Raw genomic sequence first — 17,457 nt, forward strand, 5'->3', positions numbered from 1 at the left:
GAGCAAGAAGTCTGAGGACAAACAAGTGAGCTTCCCCTCTGTCAGCCTCTGTGCATCAGGCTGGGGGAACCTCACCCCCAGGAACCACACACACAGCCCAAACCAGACAAAACCCAGTCCTGAAATATTCATCTTGGAAACCACAGGAGGATCCTGCTGCCACCACCGGGATTACGTGAAGAAGGTGTCTGCAGCATCAGGTCATGATGCCCCAGAGTTGCTACAGCAAGCCCTGGAAGCCATTTACACACAAGCAGCATTAACCCCAGTCCCCACCAACTGCCAACAAATCCCTTAACCCATTCCTAAAATGCTTTCTAGTTCACATTCACATGGATTTGGGCTGGGATTTTTTTTCTTGTTGTTGTTGTGTTTTTTTTTTTCTTCCCCTCTACTTAAAAAGTATTTACATCTGTATTCCTTCTTAATACAGAAATAAATTTTTGAGATGTACTTTGTATGTTTGGCAATCACTTCCCTGTTTTACCATGTAGTAAATTTAAAAATCAACTCTCTTCATTGTTTTAACAAATCCTTCTCTGAAAGATAATTAAAACCACTTCCCAATATACAACCAATGTTTTATTTTATAGTCTATCTTCCATTATGGCATAATCCTTTCTTTAAAAAAAAATACCAGTGAAATATACAAATCACGCAAGACAGAAATATGTACATTAAATGTACAGAACAGAGGAAAGGACATAGAAGATTTACATATCTGAATGACAAGTAAAATATTTTACATTAAATAGTGTTTTAATAGCTAGGATCATGAGATTCAGTTCTGCTCAGATAAAAGTCACTAAAAAGGAACAAGAGAGAGGTAATTCAGTAAATGAAAAAAATGATCATGGTTTTCATATAATAAAAACCAAAAGTGACATATTCAATGAATTAGTGCTTTATTTATCTTACTTTAAAGATATTCTTTGCAAACATCTGAAGATGAGGGGTAAATATGTCCTTGTACAATAAATTAAGAGCAATAAAGCGCCATTTAAGAAACTGATAAATGATCAAGATGAACTTAATGATAGAGCTTATAGGCTTGTGAAGAGTTAAGGCTTTAGTACAACTAGGCTAAAGTGAAAGATTTTCCTTACTTGGTATTTGCAATACCAATTTCTTGAACTTGTTGGATGGAACTGAGCTGGAAGGAGGCCTCTGAACCAATAAGGAAATCATGTGTAAATACATATTGTTCAACAAATAATTCCCATTTCAAAAACTAAAAACCAAGGACAAAATGCAGCACATTTTGGAGTTTTGTCTCCTTTCAGTAACTAATGATGCCCCTACAGTGTAAGTGGAATAGAAGTATCTCCAGACCAATATTAATGCAAGTGCGAGGTGCTGCCTCTAACAACAGCCCAAGAAAGTCCTGTAGCTGGGAAAAGGCTTACTTCTGTGATTCTTCATGATAATCCTTAAATTTTTCAAATTATAAAGGTTCTTAAAAATAATAATAATTAAAAAAAAAAAAAAAAAAGATTCATTGACAAGCCTGAAGAGATCTGGAAAAGAAAATGGGGGATGAACTGCCCCTGTAATTTAGAAGTTTTATTATTTCTTAAATCATTAAAATATATATGTACAAAAAGCTTTGAAATATCAGACACCAGCAGACCAGTTTTCCCATATATATGTAACTGCTCGTGTATAGTCTGAACAGTTGTAGTATATATCTGCAATATATTATCTAAAGCATGTGTATTAAAGACATAGGATGATAAATTTGGTATTGTTGCAACATTTCATTGAACTATAATAGCCGGTTAATGTTATTACAGTATGAAACTATTGTCTCTTTAAGTGAAAGCGTTCCCAAAATCTGCAAAAAAATAGTAAAAATCAATCATTCCAAGAGTGGATATCTAATGATTTATTTTCTCTCATAAAATTAGAGAAGTTATTTGTCAAGCTGTGTTTCGAAAGATAGATGGCTATTACACCATTTTTTAGGCATTTTCAAATTTGGGGAATTCTGTTTTCAAAGGGCTTTCCAGGCTAGGAGACTGCAACTTTGCAAGCTTGCATCTTCCACTGCCTGCAAGCACACAGCCACCCTCCCACCAGGCTGCAGTGCCCCACACAACCGGCACCTTGTTGGCTCTCGATACACTGCTCTGTGAGATGAGATACTCGAATGCCAGAATTAGCTAATAAGGTCAAGTTCTCCCTTGTGGAGTATTTATGCTATTCATCAAGGCAGACTTTTTGTGTCTTTTTGGATTTTTGGTTTCAGTAGGTTCTGGAGCCAAATTCAGTGAGTCAAGAATAGCGCAGTTGAAGCCTTTATGATCCTTTGCTCTTTACCCTCCAATGACATCACATACTTAAGTGGGCACATTCAGATATGCAACTGACTGCACTTCATGATAAATATACCACTCCTTATTTACAGAGCCCTGATTGTACTGAACAGCTCTATATACCCTATTTTTGATAACTACTAGTGTCTGAATGGACAGGTCTGTATGTTCCTCACATCCATTAGGATTGTTCTAACATCCCAAGCACATTACATGGTTGCTCTGCCTACTGCACATGTATTATATCCCATGGGACTAAATTGGGATATGTTGGATTTTCCCCTCAAACTACTCTATAATTTTAAAGAAAAGTCAACTTTTTTGCTTCACTTTGTAAAATAAATATCCTCAGGTTCTCCCCCATTATTGCCTTATTGCCAAAAACATAAGCCACACACAGTTCTGGGATGGACACAGAGAGGGTTCCAGGCACTCTTTGCAACCTTTGCATTTCTTTTTTTTTTTTTTTTTTTTTTTAATTTTTCCTTCCCCCTGCCCTTTTTTTTTTCTTTTCTTTTTTTTCTTTTCCTTAAAAGAAGACAACAACTCGTGGGACTCTATAAATAAAGTGGAGATAGTCCTCTGGAAGGTGAGAGGGGCCTGCACCCCTTGTGGGCAGGTGGCCACAGTTCCTCCTACCTCATCCGTCTCCTATTTGCACACAAACTGGTCCACAATCTCTGTGCATAACTTGCATTTAACGTAGCAGCACCAGTGGAACTTGCAATGGCAGCGCTCTCGCTGTACCGTCTTGAACTGGTCGTACCCCCGGCCGCAGCACATGAGTTCACAGCCATCCATGCCCTCCGAGGTCTTATTGCAAAGGCGGCCCTGGGTACCCAGGGACCCGGTGCTCTCGTTGCGCACACAGTAGTCGGGGCTGGGATCGATATAGACAAGGTCATGAATAGTGGGTGCGTTGAAGCGGCTGTTCACCTGCACTAGCTTGCCCCGGCTGTTGAGTTTCATGGCAGCAGCACTATCGTATTTCTCCTTCAGGGCATCGCCTACCTTGCGGAAATCGGCAAGCTGCAGCCAACAGGTCTTCAGGCTACAGGAGCCTGAGACACCATGGCATTTACAGGCCACGTCAGCCAGGTTGTACACAGTCTGGAAAAGGCAGGGCGAGAAAGGAGAAAAGATGGTGAAAGATTAGCATAACTGTGACAGCATTTATGCCCCTCATTTCTCTGTCCCCTTCCCCCTTCTCCTAGCATCCTCCTCCCTCCTGCAATACAGCAGGAGGGCAGAGCGCAAGCTCACCCCACGCACCCTTGTTAACCCAGACGAGGGGGCAAGGGAGAGGGGAGAGATTTTGCCAGCCTCTCCCCACCGCACAAACAGCCATAGCAGCACACACACAGACCAGACAGAAGCATCAGTCATGCTGCATTCAAATTTTAGGAATTTGCTCTGATGACAGCAAAGATTTTGCTGTTTCATTGAGAAATGTAAAACATCCCTTTATTTTCCTATCTGAATTACTCTCTCTATTGATCTCAGCTTGAGGCTTCAATTAGGGAAAGAATTAAGGTTCCTCTTGTTCCTGGCTCAGCTGCAGCTGATTGTCTACTCTTGGCTCAGTATTCTCCTCCTACCCCAAATACTGCTCTGCAACAGAGACTTCATCCAAGAAGAAAACCCCAAACACCGATGGGTGGAAGACAGAGCAACACAGCAATATCCTCTTTACTAAGCTTTGGCAGGGAAATATCACTCATTTGCCCTGTACAAATAGAAATGAGAATCAGTATTGACAGTGCCCCAAAAATCCTTGGGTCTGACACATTAGATGATACTGTAGACAACTTCCACCCAGCAGTTACAGAAAGTCTCAGCACTGCCAAATGGCACTGCAAAGATGAGGCTGAGGAAGGAAAAAGCTGCTAGTCTCCATAAGCAACCGTGAAAGTGTCGTTTTTCTTCTCACTAATGGTAAATTGGCCTGTCCACTGCTTTCAGACATCCTCCTTTCACATTTAAATACTATTAATCTTCAATTATCTTTCATCCTTCTTCACCTTAAAACACAAGTGTAAAGTGTCCAGCCGACTATTTCTGGCATGTCAAGCTCTAGCAAAATAATGATTTTGGCTCTTCATATTCAGACTATTAAAAAAAATAAAAGTTTACACCCCTTCATTTAAGGCATTCTTCAGATTAAAGAAACCATAAAGACATGTTTAACTATAGAAGATGATGTTTTCTAATAATATGGAGGAGCTTTTTGCATCCTCTTAAAGCAGGAAAAAAAAGAAAAAAAAAAAAAGTGGGAACAATCCTACAGCACTATTCCAGACAGTGAAGCTCAGTGTATCTCTCTTCCCTCTAGCACACACGGTGCCAGCTGGAAACACAAACTAATAAAATTGTACAGAAAATGTGCAGTGTGCTAGGCACTTCTACTGAACTAGCATGGAGGAAAACACAACCCACTCCAGTCCCGGTCCTTCCATGGGAAAGGCAACCAAGAGCAACACAAATCCATACACTCTTCACCCACCTATACCTGTGTTTTCTATTTTGTTGTCTTGCCTATCAAAACAGAGACAAGCTTGGTGGCAGATGACCTCCCAGGCTTTCCCCAAAGGGAGGGATGTGTGGGGGCAGAGGGACTTACTCTCCTCCCAGCCTCGTTGTTGTGCAGGTTCATCATGATCCGGGCACTCTCGTAGGATCCTCTCTGGTAAACTCTCTCCCGCTCCCGGGCATCAACGAACTCCTTGGCGAAGCGGTATCCATACTCGATGTTGTCCCCACAGCCACCCCACAGCCAGTCCCGAGGCAGGTCCTTGGGCCGCGCAGCCCGGCTGCAGCCACAGGAGGAGAGCTCACCCTCCCTGCAGGCGCGGCTCATGGCATTGACCACCCCAGCCGCGCTCACCGCGTAGGTGAACGCTGTCTCCCGGCTGCCTGCACAGAAAGATGAACAGTATTACGGGAGGACCTTCATTCACCACCCCAGCCCACCCAGGGGACCGAGCCCTCCAAGAGCCTCCAAAACTCATTCTCCTACTGAAGGGCAGAGTAACCCTGAACAGTGCTCCTCCAAAAATCTCTACTCCAAAAACAACCCCACCAAATGAACCCCACCCTCAATCCCACAGGAGCACATGAGGTATTTATGAAGAGCAGTTGCATCTCATTGGTACTGGGAAAGGCATGGAGCTGGGAGGAGGGATGTGGCAGGGCAGTGGCCCCAAACAGGCCACCAGCCGGGCCATAGCAGCCCTGCCTGCTGGGGCGGGGAGGAGGGAAGCAGGCTCACTGCCCTTCAGAAAAGAGAGATGGTAAACACAACTTTTAAAAGGTCTGGTTCTTAAATTACTACTTCTCAAAGATGATTTATGCACCTCTCCCCCTTGCTCCAATTTATGTAAAGTTATAGCATTTTACAAAGCCACCTGATATCAAAAGAAATGCACAGCAGAATTACATGTTACTTCTCACTCCGCAGACAAGCCACTTCTCTAGGAGGCTAATGAACCTAATAAACAACATAAGCTGCTCAGTGCCCAGCACTCCAGCTCCTGTCGATGTGGCAGGTAGGTGAATCTATGGACAATTGTTTCTACCAATTACAGAGAAGAAGAAACCCATGGCACAAGCAGGCCTTGAAAGTTTTATTCTGTATCTGGTGCCCTTAAATGCCTTTAAAACCCCAAGTTTCAAATCTGAGGAAGAAAAAGTTACAATCACAACAATGCAAGACTTGGTTAAGTAGCACCCTCTCGATGGTATCTAAAAACACCCTTACATAGAGCCTGAATTTCCCTCTTTTCCAAGAATGCCACAAGTTTTGAATGAAAGTAGAAGGGCTTTCAGAAACAAACCAAAATAACAAATAAACAACAACAAAAAACAACACCCTGCAAAACTTGTACCAGAGACCCCACTTGCAGTTTGATTTTCATCTTAAGATACAGCATCCCACTGGATCTTTTCCAATAAAGATTCCCAGAATGACTAAGAATAGACTAACTATAATCTTGTTATTTTCAATTTATATGAGTTAAATTCTATTCCTAATCCTTACTCTCATCAATAGATCAAGCTAATTTCCAATCTTGATTTTACAAATTTCTCAGGGAACAGCATGGGTCTTCGTAAAATTAGGGCTCTAAGAGGCCGCATTTTGGACATATCCTGTGTATTTAGGCAACGATATTTTGAGGCAGAAGCTGTTTGTGCAAGGCCTACCATAACAGGCCAAATCTAATAGGAGGTTTTGAGCACTTTTGGAACATAAATAATTCACAGTCCGGTCCATATTTAACATCAGGATGACACTACACTCGGAGCAGCTTTGTTAATATAACAGCTGTCATCCACTGGATTAATTCTAGTAATAGATGCTGGTTTTAAATGGGAAAAATCAGAAGTCTCATGTTGGGAAAGATCACATTCAAGGAAGATGAGAAGCACTTTGCCCCCTGCTTACAATGCTCCATTCTCCCTGACACCTGCTTGAGGAAGTACTTACAAGAGTTACGGATATAAAGGGTTACACAAGCAGCCTTTTCGGTTAAAAAGACTTGGCTTTATGCGTTGACTTATGCCTTGTATTTAAAGCAAACTATAGCGGAGGGAACCTCATACAGATTTTAATGTTCCCGTTTGTTCTGTAACACACATTTCTGGATTAATTCCTTAAGCAAAATTTCCACTAGATTTAGAGGAAAGAAACGTGGTCTGCTTCGGACCACAGGACTCGCCTCTGCCATTCCATTTTATTCTTTTTCATGTTTAGTTAGCTTGTGCTTTCACATGGTTAACTATGCTGTTTATTGCAGGATTTAAACCCATAAAGCTAACTTTTTTTTTTTTTTTTAGTATTATTAATATGAATTATTATCTCAGAGTGTATTTTAAAGAACTTCTTCTTAGTGGGACAGAGAAGAAAATGCTGGGGTACAGAAAAGAGAGTTGCCCCGCGAGGTCCTTCCGTGAGCATTTAAGCAAATTATAAAATAACATTAAGTGCTGAAGCAGACATCAAGCCCCCACAGGCTGCAAGTCATCACTGCCTGAAGTCATCGACCCCAGCAATGAATGAAGGGTGATGGTTCCACATGGACAAGTCACTCAAAAATAAATAAATAATAAAAAATGTAAAGTCTTTAGGCACAACTGTGCTTTCCTTCACTGTCTGATCTGTCTTTTCCCACAGCCCAGCATTTCCCTCCATTGTAGCCATGGCAAGGAAACACACGTTCCAAACACGTTTGAGTCCCTTCTCTCCCATATACAAAACATAGAAATGGAGCTGTTCGACATCCATAGGAAGTAGGAAGCCGCCCACAGAGCAAGGAGCTGAGCCTTACACTTGATATGAATAGTTCTGCAATAACATAACTTTTTTTTTTTTTTTTTTTATACCTGAACATAAGATACAAAATGTTCTTTGTTCTGTATTTTAAGAGCATTCAGCATCAGGCAGCAGGCATGAATAGCCTGGACCCCAACTCCAGCAAGCTGCTGGGGGAGGATCCAGTTATTTTACTTCACATTAGCACTTTGCTGTTTGAAAGCCCAAGCGCTGCCAGCTTCGGGCCTGCCACAGAGCCAGGAGATGGCGCAAGGCAGGGAAGGCAGTGAGGACCACAGCCTGACCTGGGAACCATCAGCAAAGAACAAAAGCCCTGAAACTCTGCAGTTCAATAAGCCACAGAGCAAGATTCCAAACCCAGTGCTGGGTTTATTTGTACAGCTTTAGCTAACTTTGCCAGATAAATCCTGGAAGAAAGACTGTCCATTTATGTGCTGCAGTAATTACTGTGCTGTCAGTCAGTGCTTTGCTTAGGCACTCTTCTGTGCACTACCAGCAAAAGGCGTTAGCTCGGATGACAAAATCCTCCCAAACTACGCACATTCAGTCCTCGGCTACAATCTTCTCACATTGGTGAGAGTAAGGAAATGCTGACAGCCTTCAACAAGTCAGCATAAGGCAGGCTGAAGTTAAATTGGATCAGGCTCTAAAAGTACTCATTTTTCCTTCCATTCAGAGGACAAGCAGCTGGTCATTACTGAAAGGTCAGCATGGAATAATACAACTGGTACCGACAACACCTTTCTCGTTCTCAATGAATCCACTCTTTAGGAACTTTAACTCTTTAATATGGCTATTAACCTTGCTTCCATCTGCAATTAGAATAAGTGGCTTAATTACATGATAAATTGCTGTGTAGACATCAGCTAACGCAGTCATATTCAGGAGAAGGGTGCGGCAAAGTTATTTAACTTGAAAGAAACCAACTTTAAATAGATCAGTCATACTTGGGGAGGGCAGAAACTTCTATTCTGGAGACAGACACCACAACTCACGGGCCTGATCCTGTACATTTCTTCATACCAGTAGTACCCTCGAGCTAATTTTCACTTGCTTGAATAATAAATAAGGGATGAAAGGTGAAGGCACAAATTTCAAACAGATTATTTTGCTGGCATTTGTTAGATTATTAGAATAGAAAGGTCTACAGAAAGAGTTCTCTTTTATGTTTCATATGCTAGTAGACATAGGGCAAAAAGTAAACTCTACAGAGGGATGTTAATACTGTGCTTGGAAAAAGCCTAAGGAAGATTGTTTGTCTGAAACCAGCTGTTTCAATTAGATACTTTTATGCAATAGATTTTATTTGGAGATTGTCAGACAAATAAAAACAAACTCCTTTTTACAAACACTGAGAACAAATATGAATTGATGGTATTCCTTCAAGTTTTACTGGAGTTCATGCATTTACTGATAAACCTAGCTTGGATTTGATTTTAAAACACTCCTTTGTAAAGCAGGCCAGAAAAAAAAAAAAAGCTGAAATAAAAACTTTTCTTTACATCTCCAGGTAAAAAGCAATGCTGAGTTTGTCAGTCACTGATCACTAACAAAGAAGTTCAAAATTGTCACACAGAGAAACAAAGCTTTTCCAGTTGCTTCCACAGTATCAGCAATCCAACCTGGGAAAGTCAGAGGAAGGTTTCACCATGGACCCAGTTCAGTAGCACTAGTTAAAATTTTGCCAAGGACTTTAAAATACAAGGTCCTTAAATGATAGGAAAAGCAGGCAGCACGTGAACACTGGAGAAGCACATTTCAAAGACAATCTGATAGGGAAAGGATTGGGTGCCCACCAAATTGCGATAAGATGTTAAACAGGAATTTGTCTCTCCTACCAGCTACATGATTACATCAAATGCAAGTTGCAAGGACAATCACATGTTTTGCCCTGATAGAACTGATTTCATAGAGATTACCCTGTCATGCTATTTTTAACACAAACCTAGCTTCCTCAGAAATAGAAAAAGTTACCATACCTGGAAATAAGCAAGAAGGAATTGCCTATAAACACTAACAGACAGAGCAGCAATTTTCAGTTAACTTCCAGACCAAGAGCAATTTATTATGCAGCCGCTAACTTTGGAACTAGACAGGGACATCTTTAATTTTACAAGACGCTGCTGTTTTTAATTCTCTTAGATTGCCTTTATTTTGTCTCAGGTTTTCTAAAAGGAGATGCCAGGGACACATTTTCCTTTCTAGTGTATTCCCATATGCAGATGTATATTCCTACTTTGTTTTCCAACAGACATGGCTGGACAGTGGTGGGAAATCACCTCCAGCTAAAAATAATTCAACTCCTTTGCCAACTTTTAAAAACACTTGATTGTATACAGTATGCAGTAAGAACCTGGCAAGAGCTTCAAGTGCAGAACATTATGTGCCATACATATCCTTAGACAAGAGTTTAATCATAAAGATGTTGCTTCCTACCTATCTGCATGACTCTGCCAAAAACAGAGTTGTTGTCCACAGTGCTGCAATTCCATCTTCTATGTCTGAACTGATACTGGCATTCCTTAATACCGGTCTTCGCACCCTCTCCAATGAACTGCATGTGGTCCTGATACAACTGGCAGAGTTTCTTCTGTCCTTGGGAAAGCCCTGCTAGCTGGCTACACAGTGGCTGGGCTCCTATTATGTATACCTCTGACATCTGAACAGGGTTCATGGGGTTCATAGGGTTCATCCCTAAAGACCTGCATAAAGAAAGATTTCTATTAATAAAGAGAAGACCGAAAAAAAAAAAAAAGTCTATAAATCCCAAACAGAACTGTATTGTATATAAGCATTAAACCTCCTGTTTTTGCTATCAAGATGGAGAAAAAAATAACAAACAAAACAAAAAAAATATGAAACTTATTTTAAAGATAGCACAGAAGTTATTATATCCCATCCATACGGTTATCACCATACATTAGGGACTGAAGTACAACACAAATTTGGAAGACTTGTACTAGGCAATCTTTCTCTAGCTCAAATGGACGTAGTAAAAATAACAGAAGCCACAAACAACAGCAAGGCCAGAAAATACATAGAGCAAAAACAAAAAAAGCCCCCCATACCCACTCTATATTAACACACATTTTAGATTTAGATCTGGATTTTCAATCTGTTCTATCGTAAACAAACAGGGAAACCTTTAACATGCTAGAAGTTGGAAACTTGCTATAGACTGCTTCCAGCTTCTTCCAAATGACACAGAAAAACAGAGGCAAGTATAAACATCATAAACAAAATCAACTTTGTTTTCTTAATTCTTAAAGTACTTTTCACGCAATATTTCAGTTAGAAAGCGGCCATTAATCTCAACAGGATCAATTGAAACAGCAGAGAAACACTTATTTCAAGAACTCCCCACATCGTACACTGTAGAGAAACAGATAATTTGGCAAAACAGAAACAAAAATGTACTTTTTTGGTAACAAAATATATGTATAAGCATTTAAGCGTTAAGCTTATTGGAAAACTTCAAACCTAAATTTTAATCTAATAGAGGTTTTCAGTGGTAATTCCATATTTTCTTTTATATATTAAAAAACAAAAAACAAAAAAAAAAACAAAAAAAAAAAAAAAAACAAAAAACAAAACTAATCTACAGGAGTTGAAATGACTCCTTTAAAAGAATGCAATTCTAGAAATTTAAAGATGGTCAAACCCAAAGAGAATCTACTTTAAACCATTCTAAAAACTGAGTTTTACAACACGAGATCCTACACAATTCTGCTTGCTCCAGGAACACATTCATTTTACTACACAACATATTACAGCTAAAACATGACTCCCCTGCTGACTCCTTCATGTGCTGCTCCCCCAGAAACAAAGCACATATGAAGTAAATAGACATTTAATCAAGCAAAACTTGACTCCCCCTTTTAAAATCAAGTCAATACAAGATGCTTACCACCAAGAGCTGGCTTCTATTACAACCTGGGTAAAAGAGGAGAAAACGGCCAGAGCCACTATGAGGTACTGAGAAGCCATTGTACTGCCAACTGTCCCCAAAGCACCTCCTTGAATTAATACTGCAGTGGATTTCTAGAGGGGGGAGAAAAAGGATCAGATTGTTTATTGCTTCTCAGACCATTTTCAAGCATTCAAGTTTAAACAACGGAAGTATCCGGGCCCCTTTTAACTTGACGCTGACTCGCACGCCCTTCTCCCCGCCGCGGTTTCGGTGCCAGACGCGGGCAGGTCGCGCCTGCCGCTCCAGCGGGCAGAACCCACCCCCGGCCCCCCACCCCCGGGCAGAACCCACCCACGCCCCCCCAAGCCCGGACACCGCCTTCCCGGGGCGGCCGCACGGCGACCAGCGCCGCGTGGCCCTTGCCCCACCGCCCCCCACACCCTGTCCGGGACGAGACGGGGCCACGGGAGGTTCCGGGGATCCCGTCCCTGCTCCCCCCACTGTCCGAGTACCGGGCATTACGCTCCGGAGTCAGCATCCGAGCGGGACGGGGGAAGCCGGTCCCCGCAGCCCCCGCTCGGCGCTGGAGCCGCGGTGACAGCCCCGACGGCAGCACCCGGACCGGTCGGGGTCGGCGCTGGCCGGGGGGGGGAGGAGGGGAGCGCAAGAGCCCCAAGCGGTGGCCCCACGGCGAGCAGGAGGCCGGCTAGGGAGCCAAACGCTTCCCCCGACAGGTCCTGCGATCTCCGCCTGCGTCCTCACACGGGACTCTTTAACTCACTAACCAGTGCCATTCAGGTTTTTTTTTTTATTTCCCCTCCCCTTGGAAGTGAGGAGAAAAAAAAAAAAAAAAAAAAAAAGACATTTCGACACTTGGGGGCTCCCTATTCATTCTCAAAAAGCCCTTAATGCCGAACCCAAGGTGTTCTTAATTCTAATTTCTTTCTGTTTGCGAAGGGTCTGGAGGAAAAGACTGGGGCTGCCACGGAACCTGCCCGAACATGCGTGGGGAAGGGCAGCTGGCAGCACGCGTAGCCCTAGGCGAAGCCTCGTCGGCCCTGGCCACCCCCTGAGGGGGCTGCACATTCCGGGACGGGAGAGGAGGAGGCGGGCCAGCTCCTCGGTCCCCGCGGCAGGGCCCAGGGTCCGGCAGCAGGAGCCCGACGGTGCCGGGAGAAGTGCGAGAGCCGGGGCTGGGCAAGGTGTGGCTGGAGCTCGCTGCGGCACCAAGGTGTGGTGGTGCTTTGGGGGTTTTCTCGGTTTGCTTTGCTGTTTTTGAACCAGGAGCTTTGCAGCTAACACCACAGAAGTACCATGGTTCGGAGACCCCCAGCTCGGTGCCTGCGGGGAGCAGCGGGGCCGGGACGTTGGGGTCAAAGCCTCGCTGCCTCGGCCCTCCCCTTCTAAGGGAGGCGGGTGTCCCCTTGGACCCTGCCGCAGCCCCGAGCCCCCAGCCCCGGCCCGGCAGCCCCAGGGGAGCCCTGGCACCCCGCTCCCAACAGGGGGCGGCCTCGACCGCCGGAGCCCCGGGAGGCGTCGGGGACGGGAGGCTGCTGCCCCTCCGACGGCACCTCCCGGCCCGCAGAGGGGCCGCTGTCGCCCTCCTCGTCCTCCCGAGGCGGCGAGGCCAGGCGGGGGAAGGCACCTGCGCCCGGGGGCCCGGCCCCTCCGGCTGACAAGCTGCCGTCAAAAACAAAAAAGGAAAAAAAAAAAAAAACAAAAAAAAAAAAACTTGGGGAGGGGAATTCGCCGGCAGTACTGGCTATCAGGAGCGTGAGGCACCGTTTATAACTTTGTAGGGCCGCCGAGATTGGTTTTGGGTATTTAATGCACCCCATGCGGAGCCCTTGCTCTTTGCTGAGATGAAAAGGGAGGCTTTTACACATCCTGCAGCCGCGGGCTCGCCTGTGATCCTGTTTTACACGGGGTGTCTGGAAAGCCTGCGAAGGCATCTGGTTTTCTGGGAGCACTACCTGCGGGAAGGCGGCATCCAGAGCCCCGGCTCCGGGGGGCTGTAAACCGCGGGCCGGCTCCGCGGGGAAGCCCCCGGCTCCCAGCCCGGCTCCCGGCCGTGGCTCCCCGGGGCCGACCGCGCACCTCCGGCCCGGGTGGGAGCCTCGTTTCCCGGCCCCGCTGAACTCTCCGTGACCCTCCGAGCGCAACCGATTTAGCATCCAACCGACAATTAAAAACAAACAAACAACAAAAAGCCAACAGGCTTTCCAACATGGAGTCCTCGCAGCGCCGAGGGGACCCGAGGAGCCTCGCTCCTCCGCTCTGACCCAGGCGGGACCCTCTGCAGATGCAGAGTGATAATCTCCAGAAATTTAGAATAAAATTAAAAGGGGGGAAAGGAAGGGGGGTGACTCCGGGTCCTCCGCTGGCCCCCAGCCAGCTCTCCTTAAAGGTACAGGCCACCATTAGCGCCGACGTTGAGCTCCTCCATAGCGATCCTCCTCGGGAAAGTTTGGGAAGTTTGGAAAGATGTCTTTAACTCGCCTTGGGAGCCGCTGCCAGAGAGATGCACCGGGACGCGGCGGGCAGAGCCAGCCCAGCAAGTGTCCTTGCGGCGGGCAGCTTCTCTTCGGGGGGAAAATTGAAAACAGAAGGAAAAATAAAAAAAAAATTAAAAAAAAAAGCGGAGGGGGGGGAATCAAGGAGCTTTTTTCCAGGCGGGGTGCAACGGGTGAGCGCGCAAAGGTGGGAGCTCCCGGCGGCGGCTCGGGGGGCGCGAGGGAGGGGGGGCGCCCCGCGGCCGGAGCCCTGCACCCCGCGGAGGTGCCGCCCGCCCTGCGCGCCCCCCGTGGGTGCGGGGGCTCTCGGCCCCGCACGGACTCACCTCCATCGCCGCAGGATCACCGAGAGAGAGCAGCCAAGTAATCCAAGCAGAGCACGGGGGGAAAGGGCGAGGCAAAAGTAAAATCCTGGCTCGCAGGAGCCGGGCGGTATCCTCCCTCCCAGGCAGCGGACGGCGGCGGCGGCTGCCGGGGCAGCGCGGGGACCGCGGAGCTGGCGGGGGGCAGCGGAGCGGCCGGGCTGTCCGGCGCAGGCTGAGCGTGTCCGACTGCGGAGCGGGGCACCAGTGCAGCCTTCTTTCCAAGGTCCATCAGCAATCGCAGTAATTAGAGCTTTCCACCACCAGAAGAAGGAGGAAAAAAAAATAAAAGCCAAAAAAAAAAAGCCAACCCAACACACGCACACAGCGCCCGTGGGCGTGATTGCGCGGAAGCAAATAAAAAATCTTCACAAGCAGCAGCGAAAGCGCCGCGGGCGACAATCCGTCCCACCAGCCCAGGTGGTGCCGCCGCGGGGCTCCCCGAGCTCCCACCCGGCCCCCGGCGGCGCGCACCCTGCGTGGCCCCGCGCGGACCGGGCGAGGGGGGACGAGCGGAGCCGAGCGGGCGCAGGGCTCCCCCCCCCCCGGCTGCCCCCCCTTCGCTTTGCTTAAGAGCTGGGAGCTACGGAGCTGGGCGTCCGCGGCTGCAGAGCCATCCTCGGGCTGGCTCCCTCCATTTTACGCACAGAAGGAAAAGGAAAAAAAAAAAAAGTAAAAAAAAAAAAGAGCTCAACTTAAAAAAAGTTTCTGCACAACCAAGGAAGGGGGAGGGGGACCCTTGTGCACGCGTGTGTCTGTCTTAGGGGGCAACTGATCCTGCAAGGCGAGTAGGGGCCGGGGGAGGGGAGAAGTCCGGGACTTCAGGAGCTGCGGCTCCCCCAATCCATCGCGGGCAGAAGCCCCCAGCACCGGGCAGAGAGCGACGCGGGGCAGCGAGGGTGGCCCGTCCTCCTCGGCTCTGCTCCCCGCCCGCTGCAGCCGGGCCGACTCCCCCCGGGCCTCTCCTCTCCTCCACCCCGCTGCTTAAAACTGTTAAAAAAAAAAAAAAGTTGGAGAGCCAACGGCAGCCGAAAAACTTCCAGCGGAGCGCATGCGCTCGGAGGCGACCTATTGCAGTCAGGGCTGGATTTTAAAGCTGTATGGCAGCGAGTGGGATCCCACTGCAGGCCCGGGGCGAGCGGGGGGCGACGGGGCTGCTGCGACCGCTTCGAGGCTCGGGGGGGGGGGTGCTCCCGGCCCCGCCAGGTCCTGCTGGTCCCCGTCCGGCCTCCCCGCGGCAGCGGTACTCCCTGCGGCCGCCCCGCCGCTTATCCGGGGGGGGGGGAGACACGCACGCACACACCCACACACCCACCCACCCCAGGACGGAGATGTGCCTGATGGCCACCGCGGAGGCTCCCCCCGCCGCGCAATGTGCAGCGCACATGGTCGAGCCGGAGGGGGCTGCACCGGCATTCCTGGCGAGCGGCTCGCTTGACAAGCCTTGTTTATAGCCTGCTCCGAGACACGAGAGGCGGGTGCCGTTCCCCAAACGCTGGGGGACGGAGCGGGCTCGACAGCTTGGGTTCCTCCTTCTTCAGCGTTTTTGTTTGTTTGTTTGTTTGTTTCCGCCGTAAATTTGGCAGGTTGTTGACAAAGCTGTTTGGGTTAAATCACGTAAGCCCCAATGCGCGCTCCGGCCGAGGAAGGGCTTCGCGGCCCCTTTGTATTTCAGAGTGCTTTCACCGCTCTGCAGTCCCCAGCCAGGGGTTTTTTATGGCACCTCTCCCATCACCCCGCACCCCGTATCCAGCTCTGAGCTGGTCCCTCGTCGGGGGACTGCGGGGGAAGGGGAGGAGGGGGGCGCGTTATCAAAGCGGCGCTGGGAAACCCAAACGGGCTGCGAAAGCAGCTCCGTTATCAATAAACGCGTTCCCTTCTTCAAAGCTATCCCGGCGCAAAATAAAATCCCTTCTGGAGCCCAGCGGGGAAGGCACATCCCAGCCGGTCCCCCCCGACGCTGCGCTGCCCTCCAGGTAAGCTGCCGCTCCGGGCGCCGCTGTGCGCCCTCCCCGCGGCTACCAGCCGGGGACACCCCTCCTCGCCGAGCCCCCGATCCCTACTGGCCACCCCCCTCATCCCCGCCGCCTTGCCTGGGGCGCCGAGCCCCGACGGCGCCCCCCGGAAGCGCCTTGCCGGAGGGGATCCCCGGAAGGGTGTCGGGGGGCTCCCCCGGGATGGGATCGAGTGCCCCCGGGGGTTGCTCGGGCCGCGGGCGCGCAGGCACGGAGCGGGACGGGGGGCGAGGTGCCCCCCCGGCACCTGCCCGCCGCCACGGGGCCCGCGGCCGCCGTCGGAGCGCTGCCGGCGGCTGTCTTCGCTCCCTGCTCCCGGAACTGCCTCCCCTTTAGGCGGCTTCGCGGCCCGGGCTGAGGTCCGCTGCGGCCGCCGAGGAATTTATAAATGAGGTGTAGCACCAGCTCCCCGGGCCGGGAGGTGTGTGCTGGGGTGTTGGGGGGGTGGGTGTTTTAGGAAAGAAAATGGGTTGCGCGCTCCTTTTAGGAAGACCAACCTTAGTTTTGTGCCTAGTAAATAATATTTTATTGCCTCTGGTTTACTGTGGCATTTCAATTATCCCCTTCAGGAGTCTGCAAACTGCGCGGGTTAAAGGTCATTTCTCAAATCACTAGAATTAGTAAAGAATAGTAGAAAACTGTAAAAAGGGGAGGAGCCGCGCCGTAAAACAAGCAAGATCGCCTGAAATAAACTAATAAAGAGCCCCGAGCTGTTTGCCTCTCGCATCTGCCCTCCTGAGCACTGTTTCCCACCATGCCTCGGCACAGTGCCGTCGGGCAGGGCTGCAAAAAAAATTTAAAAAAGTAAAAAAGACAAAGCCCGCACCGGCTCTGCACCCTAGCAGGATTCCCCAAGTCGTTGCTCTCAAAAAGAAAAGCAAAGAGGGAATTTATAAATCACGGGTGATTTTTTAAGCCATGGAGCATGGAAGTGGAAATAAAGGGCAGAAATCCAAACATCCTGCAAGGCTTTAAGAATTTTAATTTCTCCTTGCTATTTAAAACAGCTGGGT

General features: G+C 48.0%; 1 protein-coding gene across 3 annotated transcripts; it reads right to left on the minus strand.

Moving 5' to 3' along the window:
• Positions 1-537: 537 nt before the first annotated feature.
• On the minus strand, positions 538-15,388 carry WNT5A (Wnt family member 5A). Of its 3 annotated transcripts, XM_082768533.1 has the most exons (6): positions 14,394-15,388; positions 13,528-14,136; positions 11,552-11,685; positions 10,081-10,346; positions 4,936-5,228; positions 538-3,425 (listed from the first exon to the last, which is right to left on the minus strand). In XM_082768533.1, exons 2-6 carry the CDS (start codon positions 13,726-13,728, stop codon positions 2,967-2,969), a joined length of 1,353 nt encoding a protein of 450 aa, XP_082624659.1. In that variant the 5' UTR covers positions 13,729-14,136; positions 14,394-15,388; the 3' UTR covers positions 538-2,966. The 3 variants fall into 3 exon arrangements, with proteins under 3 accessions (XP_082624659.1, XP_082624660.1, XP_082624661.1); XM_082768534.1 differs by lacking the exon at positions 13,528-14,136; XM_082768535.1 differs by lacking the exons at positions 13,528-14,136; positions 14,394-15,388 and adding an exon at positions 12,067-12,309.
• Between the last annotated feature and the right edge of the window lie 2,069 nt (positions 15,389-17,457).

This window comes from Aythya marila, assembly GCF_965140915.1.
Source record: "Aythya marila genome assembly, chromosome: 10".
Classification (NCBI taxonomy): domain Eukaryota; kingdom Metazoa; phylum Chordata; class Aves; order Anseriformes; family Anatidae; genus Aythya; species Aythya marila.